At 44.4% G+C, this 16,482-nt stretch overlaps 1 protein-coding gene and 1 long non-coding RNA gene across 9 annotated transcripts in view; one reads left to right on the forward strand and one right to left on the reverse strand.

Moving 5' to 3' along the window:
* LOC138923629 (uncharacterized) overlaps positions 1-16,482 on the forward strand; it is a 66,838-nt gene that overhangs the window by 32,276 nt on the left and 18,080 nt on the right. For both annotated transcript variants that reach the window (XR_011437518.1, XR_011437519.1), the window contains 2 exons: positions 10,559-10,708; positions 14,328-14,477. This is a non-coding gene — a long non-coding RNA (uncharacterized lncRNA). The remainder of the gene's footprint in view (positions 1-10,558; positions 10,709-14,327; positions 14,478-16,482) is intronic.
* The window catches only part of SHROOM3 (shroom family member 3), a 248,835-nt gene that overhangs the window by 5,903 nt on the left and 226,450 nt on the right, over positions 1-16,482 (reverse strand). For 4 of the 7 annotated variants that reach the window (XM_070263637.1, XM_023637914.2, XM_070263642.1 and 1 more), the window contains 3 exons: positions 14,665-15,573; positions 13,074-13,583; positions 10,295-10,445 (listed from right to left, as the gene is read on the reverse strand). In XM_070263637.1, coding sequence (XP_070119738.1) covers positions 10,295-10,445; positions 13,074-13,583; positions 14,665-15,573 — 1,570 coding nt within the window. The remainder of the gene's footprint in view (positions 1-10,294; positions 10,446-13,073; positions 13,584-14,664; positions 15,574-16,482) is intronic. The other 3 variants (XM_070263640.1, XM_070263638.1, XM_070263639.1) reach the window with 3 other exon arrangements.

Below are 16,482 nucleotides of genomic sequence, written 5' to 3' on the forward strand. Positions count from 1 at the left end.
GAGCTGGGGTGAATATTAATCACAGCTACCACCTGTAGAACAATTACCATGTGCCACGCAGGAAGCGAGAAACTCTCCATGGATTACTTCACTCCGTCTTCCCAGCAATCCCGGAGATGTTATTTTATCCACAGGCAATAGGTGAGGAAACTAAGACTTAGTGAGGTGAAGGGAGGCCTAAGACACATGTACCATTAGGTGGGGCTGCCTTGAACTCAGGTCAGCCTGCCTTTAGTCACGGCTTGTGCAATCATTATAAATACTCACACCAAGACCTTTATCAGAACTCAACCCCTCCTTCTTCCCACTACACCCCAGTCTTCAGTTACTAGAGCTATGTAATTTGCCACCTTAATTACAAATTTCTATACAGATAAAACAGAGTTACACAAATATCCAACATATTTAACTGAGCAAATGAAGTAAAATAAAAGTCTTAGTGGTTTCAAGTTTGACTTCATTTATATCGAGTGTCTGCTACTTCTTTGCTGCAAGAGAAATTAAACTGCATGGGTTTTTAAATTAGCCTTTCATTTTTCTCTTAGCCTAAGGTAGCCAGATGGAAAAGGATATAAACTTTTTTGGTTAAAACCTATTTCTTTACCACTAAAAAGGTTCCAGCTCAAAAAATTTTTTATATTATATATAAAAAATTTATCTTATCTATCTATATATCCAAGCTGTGTGGCTTCAAATGGAAACTTGGTAAAAAAAAAAAAAAAAAAGGGGGGGTCACAACTTCTATGTTAGAGTAAATCTTCATTTTTAAAGGAAGGAAAAGAAAAGGGAAAAAATGTAAACATTTTTGACTAATGGAATTGAAGAGTATTGATGACTTTTTGTACTATTTCTTCAAAATTAACACCAGAGAATACAATAATCACAATGATATAGAGAAATATTTATTTCTGCACAATCTTCCCATCTTGGAGTGGGACCACCAGAGGTACTTCATTCTTACTGAGGTTCAGACTGTTTCTGAAATGTCCAGATGTCCTGGACTTAATGGTGACATTGTGTTGTCTTCTCAACTTCCCTAATCCCAGAGGCTGGAGAGTGGCTAAAAAAATTCCCATCTGCTGTGTTCTCATCAGGGCTTATAATCTTTGGCTTTCCTCAAGCTGTTTAGTTAAGACAAAATCAACCCAAAAGACAATTTTAGTAGTGGAAAAAAACTGTATAGTATATGTTACTCCTCAACTGAAGAGTCTGGACCAAAAAAAAAAGCAGGTGGGAGAGAATATTGTTTAATGTTAATTGTTTAATTTTCCTTATATTTTTCTGGAAAACTCATCCTTTTCCATAAAAGAATCCTGGCCGGCTGCTGCGGTATTTGCCTGCAAGGTCGTCTGCTAGGTACCGCTAGCAAAATACCCAGCAGGTGTGATCTTTAATTGTGATAACAGTTCCTATGAAGAGAAGAGCAAGGATATTGGAAAAGAAAGCAGTAGAAGAAACAAACACTGCCTGCAGTCACATCCTCCAGCATTCCTGCTGGACAGAGTTAAGACAAGCCAAATGTCATCATTCCTGTTTTCAGACTGATAACGAGAGAGTCTGACATCATATGAAGTCAGTCCAGCAGTTTTTAACCTCGTAGCTTGCATTTCCTAGGCTTGCCACTCTAAATGTCATCAGATGATACCTTATAGAAAACCAGGTTATATTAACATTCCACCCTCAGGAAAAGGCCTTCTGCTTAAGCATTCGAATGTTTTGGGATCCATTTCAACCTCACATGATGAGAAGTATAATTTCTAGAAAAAGCTTTTTAAAAACTAGATAGTAGATGGGGCCAGCCCAGTGGTGTAGTGGTTAAATTCATGCACTCCACTTTGGAGGTCTGGATCCTAGGCGCAGACTTACACACTCCTCATCAAGCCATGCTGTGGTGGTGTCCCACATACAAAAAAGAGGAAGACTGGCAAAGATGTTAGCTCAGGGCCAATCTTCCTCACTAAAGGAAAAAAAAATCACAACACCCACCTAAATAGTAGAAAGAAAAGAAGTAACAGCTTTGTGTTTTTCATTATTCCTATAAACATGACTTCTTTTGAAACTAATATTGTGTCATTTCTTTTTTTTTTTTTAAAGATTTTACTTTTCCTTTTTCTCCCAAAGCCCCCCAGTACATAGTTGTGTATTTTTAGTTGTGGGTCCTTCTAGTTGTGGCATGTGGGATGACGCCTCAGCATGGCTTGATGAGTGGTGCCATGTCTGTGCCCAGGATTCGAACTGGCAAAACCCTGGGCTGCCGAAGCAGAGCACTCGAACTTAACCACTCAGCCACGGGGCCAGCCCCTGTGTCATCATTTCTGAAAGGAACTTCAAAGTGTTTTCATTAATAATTTATTTGATATTTAACAAAATCCTTATGGCTCTCAGAAGCTGGTATTTTTGGGGACAGGTGTGATGATTTTTAAGTTGCAAATGAGCAGGAACTGGTGAGGATTAGTCTGCCCTCACGTGTCCGGGGCTGTGGTGAGGAGATGGGTGAACTCTTCCTCTGAGTTTCTGCTGGACTCGCTCACCAACTCCATCGGGCTCCTACACAGGTCAGCAGTGCTAAAAGGGCAGCCACCAGGCAAGCAGGCTCAACGGTTGAGGACGGGTCAAAGAATGTGACACAGCTGAACAGGAATCGGGCTCAGTAGGACAATCCATTCAGTCTTTCCTCTGCAGACCCTGTTTTTGTTTTCAAAGACCTCAGTGTTGGACAGAATGGTAAGCCTATCTGTACAGGAGCTGACATGTGCTCCAGGCTTCACGGCATAAGGAAGAAAGAATGCAATGAAAATATCTAGGGGTGACCCAGGGAGGCTTCTGCAGGAAGAACCAATGCACACTGGCATTTTGATCTTCCAAAGCTATGTGCTGGGCTGTCATGTGATCTCCCACGGCTTGGCCATATATGCAAAGGCAAGTATTACTGAGCAGTCACAGCATCATTCCTGGCCCCAATGTTGCATATTTGGATGGTATTTGAATTTTTTCTTTTACCAAGCCCTTAAAATATGGAAATCTGGATTTAAAAATTTGTAGTTAAAAGGGATTTGAGTAACTAAAGGCAACAAGGGAAAGTTGGCTGTACTAAATAGCCATTTCTTTGCCAGGCAGATCTCTTCAAAAAAAAATTACCAACTTCTACTGGCGGAATTCACTGGGGGAGAGAGAAAAGATACTTTTCGGGATTTGGTTTTGTTTTGTTAATAACATACTAGTCTCTCAGGAGGTACTTGATTTGCAAAATCCTTGGCATTTACCCACTTAACTTCTCGCCTGGCATAAACTGTTAACTTGCGCTGCGCAAGATGCTATTTATAAGGGTTCTTTCTCTAAACACAGTTTAACAGACCCTCCCTCCCACCTCACCATCTGCATGCAGCAGTCCTGCTGGGCCCTCCCACCTCCTTCCAGCTCCGGACGAACACGGGACCAGGACTCAGGAGACCCAGCTCAAGGGAACTCAACTTTGGGCAAGTCACCTGACCTTTTGGGTCTGTTTTCTCATCCTAGAAAGGGCATAATACTACCTGCCTAAAACTAATAAGGATGTTTAGTTATTGAGCTCTCCTCTGTGCCAGGCACGACTGAAGTGCTGTACTAGTCAATTGCTATTCACAACAACCTAATGAGGTGGGTACTATTTTTATCCCCATTTTACTGACAAGGAAATTGAGGTGGATAGAGGCTATTACCTTGCCCACTCTCATGCAGCTAGAAAGTGCGAGAGCCAGGCTTAAACGCAGGTCATCTGGCTCCAGGCTTCAGGCTTTTAATCACTACATTAAAATAGCTCATAGGAATGTTATGGGGCTCAAATAAAACAAAGCTTGTGCAAGCACTTTGGAGAACATAAAGGTATAATACACATTCAAGTTCTTATTTCTGTGTGTGTGCTATCATTAAGATGAGGCAGCAACTCGAGGGATGTATCCCACTCAGTTTAGGGGACGCCTCCAGGGAATACCCAGCCCCTCCCCACCCCCCAACGCAAGACGGCACGGCTCGCCTTTCTGCTCGGAGGACTTGTGCTGACAGCGTTGCCAATAACATCACCACAAACACACAGTTGGCCTCTGCTGATTGACTGTCTTCATCTCGAACGAGTAATTCAGGGCTTCCAGCCACATGGCTGGGGTTCAGAGACCTAGTGGAATTCAGGCTCCTGCCGGTAAAAACTAGGACTAGATAAAGACATTTCGAGAACAGGCTTTGTTGCTGTTGTTTCTTTCTTTCTTTGGCTTTAAATGGGAGGATCCAGGCAGCAGTATGCGACTGTTTTCTTAGCTGAAGTTTCACCCAAGAGAGAAGTGAGGGGCAGTTTCTGTCCCGATGACAGAAACTGGATCAAACCTCCATCTCATCTTGTGTGACCTGATCAAAGCAGAAAGATCATGGGGACTCGACTGCTGTTGCAAAAATTCTCCAGCACATTCTCTGTGAAGAGTGGTTCTCTACCATTTCCTATCAGGAAGGCATGTGACCAGAAAGGTGTCGTTTCTACTTAGTATGGTCTCTTGGTTCTGGGCACCAGGAAGTCTTGACACACTAGAAACAATATTAAATTTCTTTAAATTCAACAAAGCCCATCATCGTCCCTCCCCAACGACCTCCCTGTTTCACTGTTCGAGTTATGATGGTCACCCCCGCCCCACGCCCCACGAGCTTGGGAGTCCTCCTCGACTCCTCTCTTCCATGCTCCACATCTTATCTGCCTAATCTATTGCCAGGTTCTGTCCATGTTACTCCCTCCACCCCTTTTTTAAAACAATCCCTCTATTTCTTACTGCTCCTACTGCACTGCCCTAGACCCGTGTGCACACTTTCCTGGACAGCTGTAACACCCTCCCAACTACCCGCTCTCCCTCCTGTCTCACTCCGCGCACAGCCGCCAGAGAGCCTTTCTAACATGCAAACCTGCCACTTCTCTCTGCTACTGATAAACCCTGGGAGGGCAACTCTCGAAGCTGGCCAAGATGGCTAAGTCCACGCAGCCTCTGCCTCCTGCTTCCTACAGCCAGCATCCCTGACGCCGAGGAGGGCTCTGTCTAGTTAAGTATGGCAGAGGACTGGGGGGGCGGGGGCGAGCCAGACTTGCGGTGACACCTAGAATGGGGGTGAGCCTCCTGTCTCCCCACCTTTTCTGTTCTAGCTCTGACCTGAGGACGGCCCCAACACAGGACTGCACAGAGGGTGTGGCAGCAAAAACTCTGAGAAAAGCCCTGCCGTTAAAACCAGAGGACTAGAAAAGGGGCCTCTGGGAGCTAAAGAGTGTGGGGGAAATCCTGCTTTTTTCCCCCTCCCTTCTCTTTTTTTCTCCCCTAGCCCTGCCCCAAGGATGGCTCCACTTGCAGGGCTGTACTGTGCAATGGTGGCACAGGCACTTAAAACCCCAAAAGAAAATCCTTCTTTCTGGTCAGAGGAACTGGGAAAAGGACTATGGGATCCAAAGAGCATGAGGAGAATTCCCGCTATTGTTTCTCTTTTGTTAAGGGTGGTCCCAGCCATACAGAACAGCACGGCAGCACAGGCTGGAAGCCCAGGAAAATGGGCCGCTGGGAGCCACAGAGCGTGGGGAAAATACTGGATAGGAGAGAGGTGGAAAAGAAGATCCCCTAATTCTGTGTCTGAACTGACTTAAGTCCAGGCTCACCCACGAGCTGCACATGTGTAGGACAGACCCAAAGCAGCACAGCAAAGGCTTGGAGAACTGAGCTACGACAGAAACAACTAGCCACGCCCCAGACTAACCCCAGAAAGGTGCATGTGTGGGACAGACCTGTACAACACGGCAAAGGCTCTGCAAGCAGAACTCACACAGAACCACCCCCAAAGGTGGGACAGAACTTGTAGTCTGAACTAACTAGGTTGATTGCCTGCTAAAATGAAAACAAAAACAAAAACAAAAAATCAGCATTACCCAAGGATTTTAACAGAATGCAAAGTCTCACAACAGAATACTCAAAATGTTCAGAATACAATACAAAATTACCCAATATAAAATAACTGGTAAAATGTGAGCAGTTGGGCTGGCCTGGTGGTGCAGCGGTTAAGTTTACATGTTCTGCTTTGGTGGCCCAGGGTTTGCCAGTTCAGACCCTGGGTGCAGACCTACACACTGCTTGTCAAGCCATGCTATTGCAGGTGTCCCACATATAAAGTAGAGGAAGATGGGCACAGATGTGAGCTCAGAGCCAGTCTTCTTCAGCAAAAAGAGGAGGATTGGCAGCAGACGTTAGCTCAGGGCTAATCTTGCTCAAAAAAAAAAAAAAAAAAGCGAGCAGTTCTCAGGGGAGGACAATCAACAGGTGCTAACTCAGAGATAACCCCAATGTTGGAATTACCAAAGCCTTGAAAATAGCTTTTATAACTATGCTTCATGGTAGAAGTAAACACTTAAAATGAATGGAAAGATAGATGTTCTCAGCAAAGAAACAGACACTATAAAAAAATAACTGAGGGGGGGCCAGCCCCGTGGCCGAGTGGTTAGGTTTGTGCATTCTGCTTTGGTGGCCCGGGGTTTTGCCAGTTCGAATCCTGGGCATGGACGTGGCACTGCTTGTCAAGCCATGCTGAGGCAGCATCCCACATGTCACAACTAGAAGGACCCACATCCAAAAATATGCAACTATGTACGAGGGGTGGGGCTTTGGGAGAAAAAGGAAAAATAAAATCTTAAAAAAAAAAAAAATAACTGAGGGGCCAGCCCCATGAGCAAGTGGTTGAGTTCATGCACTGTGCTTCGGTGGCCCAGGGTTTTGCCGCTTTGGATTCTGGGCGCAGACATGGCACCACTCATCAGGCCATGCTGAGGCAGTGTTCCACACAGCACAACCAGAAGGACCTACAACTAGAATATACAACTATGTACTGGGGGGCTTTGGGGAGAAGAAGGGAAAAAAAAAGAAGAAGATTGGCAACAGATGTTAGCTCAGGTGCTAATCTAAAAAAAAAAAAACCTGGAAATTTTAAAATTTTAAATATTAAAATTTAATATTTGAAATTAAAAAAAAATCACTGGCAGAATGGAGATAGCAAAGTCAGTGAACATGAAGAGAGACCTATAGAAATTATCTAATCTGAAGAACTGAAAGAAAACAGATATAAAGAGAACAGAGCTTCAAGGACTCGTGGGATAATATCAAAAGATCTAACATTCGTGTCACTGGAGTCCCAAAAGAAGAGAAAGAGATTAGTGCATAAAAAAATATTTAAAGACATAATGGCTGAAAACTTCCTGAACTTGGTGAAAGACCTAAATTTACAGAATCAAGAAGCTTAGCAAACCCCAAAGACATCAGGCCCAGACACATGCTAATCAAACTGCTGAAAATCAAAGATGAAGAAGGAAATTTTGAAAGCAGCCAGAGAAAAACAACACCCTGCAATAGGAGGAACAAGTATTTAAATAACTGCATTTCTCATCAGAAACCATGGAAGCAAGAAGTGGAACAACTTTAAAGTACTGAAAGACAAAGAGGAGTGAACCCAGAATTCCATATCCAGTGAAAATATCCGTTAGGAATGACAGCAGAATAAAGACCTCCTTAGATGAAGAAAAACTAAAAGAATTTGTCACCAGCATACCTATTCTAAAAGAAACACCAAAGAAGTTTTTCAGGCTGAAAGGAAGACAGACCAGAGGGAAGCTTGGAACTTCAAGAATGAAGGAAGAGCAACACATAGGCAGCTGAGAGCCATCTGGGTTGCTAATGATCTGCTGGGGAAAGCCAGCTCTGAGGAACAGATTCTTTTTGTTTTTTGAAATATTCCACTAAGTCTCTAAGCCAAAGCCTTTTGGCCTTCAGAATAGAGAATCATGGGATCTGTTTAAGCAGACTTTTCCTGAATAGATATAGCAAATTTTAGCCAAAGAAGTGAAAGCTCTAATTGCTAAGCTGTCTTTAGTTTTTGTGTATGTCAGAAGTTCAGACAATGAAAGTGTTTCATATTTTAATTAATTCTTCTATTTACTTAGAATATTATAATTCATCTATCATGTATACGTAGGAAAGATATTAAAGTAGAATTGATTTAAAATGCTAATTTCAATTTTTAAAACACTTATTAATAAATCAGGACTCTAGTTTCCATGGACTTTTAGTGAGTTTCATGCCTAGAAATATATCTGAGGTTATTAATAACTTTAAATATTAGGTAACAAATGATTACTTCGCAAAAGTTGGTGGAAGGCTACACTCTGCCTTGGATCAATCTTGACCAAGCATCAGTTTTTAAAAGCACCCTTAGAGAAGCTTGTTGTAGACCAGGAGGAAAAATGCATTTTCAACGTTATAGACATACTAATAGATACCTTCAACAACATCATTTAAAGCTCACATATTTTCTGTTTCCAATCAGATGTGTAAACGCAAGTGACGCTAATGAAAATTCTATTACACATTAATAAACTTGTAGTTCATTAAAACAAACAAAAAATCGCATAGCGCTCTCCACCGTCACACGGTAAACCCGACCTCTTCAGCATCTCACACAAAGCACCGTGTGATCTGCATGGCCTCTGGCTCCTGTGGATCCTCCCAGCCTCATCTTCTGCTATTGGTGGCCCTCCTGTGTTATTCTCTACATTTGGTAATTTCTAATCTAATCACGAGTCTTTGTGTTTTACATTCCAAAATATCAAACTACTGGAAGTACCTTTCCTCAGCACGCACACTTCCTATGTGTTTTCACACCTCTAAGTTTTTCTTATGCTCTTCCTTTGTCTTGAATGCCCCCTCTTCTCTTTTTGTCCTGACTCATTCTGACACGTTCTGATTACTTCCGTGTAAAATGTGGCAATGCAGGTGTCAGAGCAGTTTTGTGTAAATAGATAATACAGCACTACATAAAAAACATAGCCCACACCTCGAACATAGAAGTGCTCAAGAACGGTCCCTAATGTTGCTTCCCAGAGGATTAACCCTCTACTCCCTCATATTCTCAGTCTAAAAATACTCTTTTGCCACATAATCCTCAGAGTGAGAGGGTGATAATAAAGTGATGGAAAAGAAAAGCAGTTAACAATTAAAATTAAGATGGGAGGAAAAAGCAATGACTAATTTGCCACATTGCTACTGTAATGTAGGGTATGCCTACGTGCAAAAAACAAAACAACAAAAACTGTGTAAAATGTTCAGTTAAAGATGTCACGGAAACTTGGTACTTGTAATGGTGTTGATATAGCTCCCTCTTCTATGAATATAGACAGATTAGAGCGAGGTGGGTTTTTTCACAGTCAGAGGACCCATTAAACGGGGGCGCTCAGCAGTGCTGAGGAAGGGATGTGTCAGGAGGTGTGCTATGAAGCAGGTGTTCAAATGGGAAAACCTTGGGTGGGGAGAGCGTGTGTTACTACAGTGGCGGCGTCAGCATGTCACCCACGTGCTGTGAGCCCAGAGCCAGACCAGTAGGAGGGAGAAGACTACCACTGATGGAGATGCTTCTAAAATCCCGAAATCCTCCTGCCCCGTAACTCCCTGCTCGCAGGGTCCATATCCTGTGGTCTCATCCTAGCACATAAGCAAGAGGCACATATTATAGAATCAATGAAATAGAATCACATGAGAATGTTCCTCCTAGAATTGGTACCACCAAAAACCACTTACATTCCAGGCTCAGCAAGAGACAACCTTTAACAAAGAGTCCTTTTTCAGCATGCAGGCCTGAGTTATATGAAGAGCTGTAAGCACAGTGGCAGGCAGACCCTCTGGGGCTGTAATCTCCACGGCATGTGGGAAGACAGCAGCAGCGTCATGGTCATTTTTAAAATGCTTAACATTTAAGATTTCTGTAGGAGTATCACATGCTAACAACTAAATTCCAATACTGTGCTTTCAAGCTATTCATTGGGTTATTGGAAAGAGAGCTGGAGAACCTCAAGATTAACATTACCTTTTCTCAGAAATGTCTTTTGATAATCAATCTCTCTTTCCTTAAAGTTTCTAGATTTTCCAGTTTTCCTTTTGACCATGAAACATGAAGTGAAAATCACACAGTTCATTGGCATTGGCTGGTCAGTTCTGAGAAAGTGTCAGGGTCCCTGTGCTGGACTAGGAGGCAGGGGACCTGGGTTCTAGTCTCATCTGTGAGACTTAGGAAATAATTTATTCCCTGTAATCTACACTACTGTCATTTGTAAAAATGAAAATGACAGAAGAGCTATAAGGAAATTGCTCAAAGTGCCATGCAAGTCCAGGGTCCAGTGATGGTTTGGGTGAGGGTGGTGACGGACAGGCCCCTTCCCCTCCTGCTGGGGAGAGCAGAACACAGCCCCCAATTCTTTCTTTACCTTCTTTTCGTTGACATCCACCTGCTCTTCTTCCTCATTCACCTCTTCTGGCATATCTTTGATTTTGTTCAGAAGTTCAGCCTTGGGAGCAGACACACTGTAGTAGGCAGGACAGTGAACCAACATGCCCACGGCTTCCTTGTCTTCACTTCTGGGTCACAGAGAGCAAAAAGTATAGCCACACATAGCACATACCAGAAACTTCATTTCACCACATCTGTCCATTCAGAAATGTGTAAAAAAATCTATTCAATTTCTTCCCAGAAATTAGGATGAACTAATAAATATTTACTACTGAGTGATTACTGTGTGGAGGGCTCTTGAAGCCAGGCAAACTCAGGATGGAAAACCACAGAAGGCAGTATTGGGAAGAGGAGTGAGAGCCAGGACTGTGGACTTGCCAGATGACCCTAGGTAAGTGAGTTAACCTCTCTGCATGCTCCTCCTTTTGTGCTAAGTAAAACAACAATATTGACTCCCTATTTCACAGAAAGACAATGCGGAGCCACGACTCAATCAATGTGAAAGTATATTCAAGATGCAGCACAAATTTTAGATTATCTCCTACTATTTCATATTTTAGGCTATTTCCTACTCTCCAATGGTTGCCCATAATCTTTCTGATGCCTACTATAATTGTTGTTTGCACACATCACTGTTCCTTCTCACGTGAGCCCGATCCCCCACATAAGCCTGGGAAATCTGGAACTTGCTGGTCAATGAATCCAAGATGTGAAATCTACTCATTGATTACACAGCAGGGGGTTTCAAGGCTGGAGAACAAACTAGGAATTGAGAAACCTGACATCTAGTGTTCTGTTTTACTATATAATCAAGCTGCCTTTCAGACTAGAAGTCAGATCCTGCCCATTGAATAAGTCAGGTTCTGGAAGTAAGTTAAGTTCTCTTGGAGAAGTATTTTAACTATTCAATCTTGTGATATTATTTAACATCTAGACCATTATTTTACTATGGAACAAAGAACCACAAAAAAAGTCATCATTTTTACTAGTTTCCTGCTTGCTGGGACTATTCCTCTAAGCAATATAGTTACATTTAACCCAATTAATTGAAAAAATAGGAAAAAGGTCTTCTAATATGTATTTTCCCCCCACATATATTCACTGCATTACAAATGGGCTTCTTGGGCATTTGATTAACTAAACCTCACCACGGCTACTTGCCGACAGGCGCATGCACAACAGGACCACGCTCATTTTCACCAGAAGATGGCGCATGCCACTCGCTTAAAATGCCTCCGGAAGGTCTCGGTGCTGCAACAGCTATACGACCTTTTCACTTCTAAATCGACTGACAGAACATATGTTCTCAATGGTAATGCGAGGAAATGCTTCTCTAAGGATGTATTTGTAAATTACTTTGGTCTTTCTACGGCAAGTGGTCAGACAACAGAATGAAGTGAACGGAAGCCCCTAACTTTGACCTGTTAACAACCACACATGCTGAACTGACTGGCACACCCACAGAAACGCATCTTTGGGTCCCTTTGGTACCCAGGATTGCCTTGCACCTTGTAGGTACTCAGTAAATCATTGTGAACACATGACCCTTGGTAAGTCACTTTGCCTCAATCAGTCTCTGTTTGGTAAATCTGAAAAAGGATGGACAAGGCGACTGTTCAGGCCTTGTATCAGGAGAGCCTCCAATACCATATCAAATAGCTTGCAAGTCCTACACAGCTCTTTCCTTTCTCCGTCCCCACTCAAATCAAAACACCGTATTCTTGTTAGTAATTTAGTTAGGATCAGTTGGAAATTTCTGAAATGCAAGCCCAAATTTAGATAAAGTGTTCTCTGTTTTTATTTAGTCTGGAAGCCACTAAGTGCTGAGCCCCAGTCTGTCAAGCCACATATTTTCATAGAAAATTAAAAAGAAAATAAAAACCACTCTAAATCTTTCCCATAGTAGTCCTTTATGGAAATCAAACATGCAAGAAAAGACTGAAATCAAAAGAATGAAAAATACAGACAGCTCACAGTCCTTTGACCCTGGGGCTGGGCGCTGGCACGCGTGTTACGGGACAGTAAATACGTGCTGCTCAGGGAGCTTCAGAGCTGAGGCTCACGAACAAAACCGCGAGTGTGCCCCCTGTTCAGGTCTTTCCTGATTTCCAGGATTTGAGGAAACATCCATCCTAACTTTTCAAAAGTGAATGTTAGTGTAGTAAATAAATCTATTTCTCTAGGCTGTCATTCTTTTTCAACAGACCATGTTCACCTCCACCTGGGGGGCCTCTGTCATGGTCACCACTTCTTGCTCCTGAGTACTGACAGCTGGGGGCTCTCTGTAGAGGTAAGTGACAGAGATTGGGCAGTGGCAGAGATAGAGGCACTGTATGATCATTAAGAGAGCAGGCACGCTCACAGGGCTGAGTTCAAATCCAGATGCCATCACTCACGCGTTTTATGACTTTGGATGGGCATGGTCTTAATTTCCCTGTGCTTGTTTCCTCATTTGTAAAATGGAGATAAAATTGGTTGCTACTGCAGAAGGTTCTTGTGCAGATTAAATGAGATAATGTTTATATAAAGAAATTAATACAATGCTTGACACGAAGAACATGAACAGCAGGTATTAACAGCAATTGTTATCATTACTATCATGATTTTCGTTGTTGGGTAAGTGCCTGGTAACTCAAGGTCGGTCTGTCCCACATCCTGCTCCTCCGAGTCATTCCCCTAAGGCTGAGACGGAATGTCACTCGTGGGTCAGGATCTTTGGATGCAGGAAAACATCAGATAAATGGTCCAAGACTTACCTCTTGCCTTCACATTCTAGGTAGTTGACAGTTCTCAGCGTGGTCTTCTTCATTATGCTGCTTTCCTTCAGCAAGTTAACATCTCGGGGAAACAAACCTTCCATCAGGTCCATAGTTGTCTTCATTCTAGAATCTGGATCCAAAATGTCTGCCAGAGATTTGTCTTGGTGGACAATTTCCTTGGCCAGAGCCTCTGTTCTGATGTCTTCCGAGGTCTTCTGAGGACTAGAGCTGACATTCTTTTCTAAACTCTGAGTCCCATTGACTGGGTCATGGATGAGGCTTTGGGTCCGGATGGGAGGCAGCTGCCCCAAGCTTGGCTGCTGGCCAAGAGACCCAGCAAGCTGTGGCAGAGCACCCATGGTAGAGGGCAGGTTGGTCTCATGGGTCTCTGAACCCACACCAGAAGCTTGAGATCTGGAAGCCAGTATCTGACTACTAACCAAATGGGCTGCACCAGGCATGGGCCTTTCCTTGGCAATTGTCACCTTGGCAAATTTGCTGGAGCTGCTGGGGATATCAAAAAGAGAGTGGTAAGAGAGGAGTCAACAGAAGGGTGAAGGAAGACTCAGGGCTGGAGCTTCCCTTACTTCTGGGGTTATTATTCCCCCCAAACCACAGGGTTCTAAAGGGACTTCTCCTGAGCCCAGTAGTTGATCACAGGGAGGGTGTGGACTTTTAAGGGGGATGGATCTAGTAGGAAATCAGTTTTGGTAAATGTTGCTGTGCGACTCCAGCGCTTTCTGGAAGGTCCAGGTGAACAGAGGGTAGGGATGGTAAATCACTATGTGGTGTTGAAAGGAAGTTACTACAAAGGTGACATCGGCAATGTGTTTTTTTGGTGTTGAGATCGCCCTTGTCCTAGGGAGTATGTATTGGGAAATGCTTCTTCTCCATTCTTCTGGCTTCCAAGAAGAGCTGTTCCCTAAACATTACTGATCTTTATAGCCCTACTCTTTATTCCTTCCCATGGACTTGGAGTGACTTTGGAAAGAAGCGGCCATAGTGCATTCATAGTCTAGCCTCTTCTCTTCCCTTCTGAGAGTAAGGCTGCCTCCAGGCTTGCTCTGTGAGCTCGTGCTCCGTGTGTGTGTGTGTGTATCTAGCATGGACTAGGCAGGTAAACCTATTTAATTTTGGGGCTCAGTTTCAGAAGGCTGACTAACACTCCAGCATCAGCTCTATCAGCAATAAATGTCATGTTTTTGTCTTCTATATGCCTTCCTCTTTTGTCTTATTTCTTAACTGATTCAGAACTCAGGCAGGGAAGACGGATGCTATTTATGTGGACCCTTTGAACCTGCCATGTCCACGGAAATGAATTATGCCTCCTGGGTCTTGGCTTTCGTGTTCACTGCTCCACAACTTGGTGCCCAATGACCACTAGCACACCATCCACCCAAGGTAAGCAAGTGAAACAGTCCTGCCAGGTCTATGAGCTGAGCTTGTATAAAAAACCCCCTTCAGGACTCTCCTGTGGCCAACAGAAGGAGGATCTGGGAAGCCTGGAGCGTGAAAATCTCTGATTAGTGAGGGAAACCTTGTTCCTCCTCAGCAGAAGGCTTGTCCTACCCAGAGTCTGCTCACTCACCTGGCATGGGGCTCCTTATAATCCTCGCTGTCCAGCTGCGCCTCATACACAGCTTGGGGAGGAGGTGGAGGAAAGTCATCCAAGCTATTCACCAGGGTTTCCTGGCTCAGTGGAGGAGGTGGGGGTGGGGGAAGAGCTTCAAATGTGGGGCTGGAAGTGGCGTTGGGGTGCAAGTCCTTCACAAACACTTCATCATCATAGTCCTCCGGAGGTGGTGGGGATGCCTGCAGGACCGACTCGGATATTCGGAGGGAGATCCTCCCCAGAGTGCTTGGGATCCCAAGAGGTGTGTCTGGGTCAGAAGTGCTGCTTGAATTGGGAAGATTCTGCTGTTTTTTATAGTGCTTCAGGTCTGCAAACTCAGGCAACGAGGATTCCTCGGGGAGGCTGTCCTCTTTGATTGCATGGGCCCATTTCACCCGAGGCGGGGCAGGCCTCTGAGGCAGTGAGACTCGCTTCCTCATTCCTTCTTCTATCCCATGCTCTGGGCTGTTGGGCTCATGGCCTCTTGGACTGGGAGGCTGGGCCAGGCTGTGACCGTTGCTTCTGTGGGCCACTGCTGGGGTGTACAGCAGAAGAGGCTGTTGCCCCGTCTGACCATCCCTTCCAGTTGGCTGATGCGTGGCAGCCTGTGAGCAGTAGCTGGAGGGGACAGAGGAAGGCAGAGCTGAGCTGAGGGGGGTCAGCGATACAGCCCTGGGGTCTGTGAGATGTTTTTGCATTCCTGCGGGCAGTGGCCTAGGGCAAGGCGTTCTGCCAGCCTGCCTCTGATGGTCCAGCGGTCCAGGACATTCACTGGGAACTGAGTCACCACTAACTGCTTTGCAGCCTGAACCACCCCAACGAGGGCTAGGATTGTGTTTGAGCAACAGCACCTCTTCTCGGCCTCTTTCCGAACAACTGAGTGACCTGGAGTGGGATACAAACACGAGGGTTACAGCTCTGAAGAAAGGGGCAAACACCGAGCCCAGAGTTTGTTACACAGACAGGAAAAGCATTTGATGGGGAGAAGGGCTCCAGAGAAGCTGCACACTGTCTTCCCTGGGCTCCTCATACAAACAACCAAGTTTAAATAAAGTACCAGATAGGCATAAACTCTGACAGGAAAATGTCACATGGCAAGCCTGGGGTCACAAGGCATTTCCTTGTATTAGCTCCACCTCCCACCCCCAGCACCCATATAAGGCAGCTTTTGAGGACAGGCTTCAGGATATAAAAAGAAACAAGTAGGTACATTTCTTCCCCGCCTTTTAGGACTGCTTTGGGAACCAGCTCCGGACTCTGGGGAAAAAGAACGCTGCCTCACGCTCTCCCAGTATGGGGCCCACCAGGAGGTCTGTTTGGAAAGCATTTGCCTGGGCTGCTGAATCTGGAGGTTTTATTTACAGCTTTCTGTTAGTCTCCTAGTGTTTTCATTTCTTAAAACAGAAAGTAAGAAGGAGGGGAGTCTCACCTAAGAAACTCATAACAGTTCCCTCTCGAGAGAGACTGACAATAAGAAGCAAACAGGGGGCCTGGTGATTTAAACCACCGTCCTCCAGGCTCCAAGGAAAAACCCAACAATTTCCAATACTTCTGTTAGTGTGTTCTAAAGGGAAAAAGGAGAGCAAAACAAAGCAAACAGGAGTCTGCAGCGCTGCCTGCCTGCCTGCCTGTTACACGGCAGTTAACGTGAGGATACAGAAAGTCTCCAGCAAACCACCGTAATGTGTAAATTCCACATTTGGGGCTCCTGTTTAGGATGCAAGTGAATTTGGAGAGCAGATGGCATGTTTCATTTTACAGACCCGAGTCCTGCCTGCCACAAAACTGTCTGAG

The sequence above is a fragment of the Equus caballus genome, chromosome 3, assembly GCF_041296265.1.
Source record: "Equus caballus isolate H_3958 breed thoroughbred chromosome 3, TB-T2T, whole genome shotgun sequence".
Classification (NCBI taxonomy): Eukaryota; Metazoa; Chordata; class Mammalia; order Perissodactyla; family Equidae; genus Equus; species Equus caballus.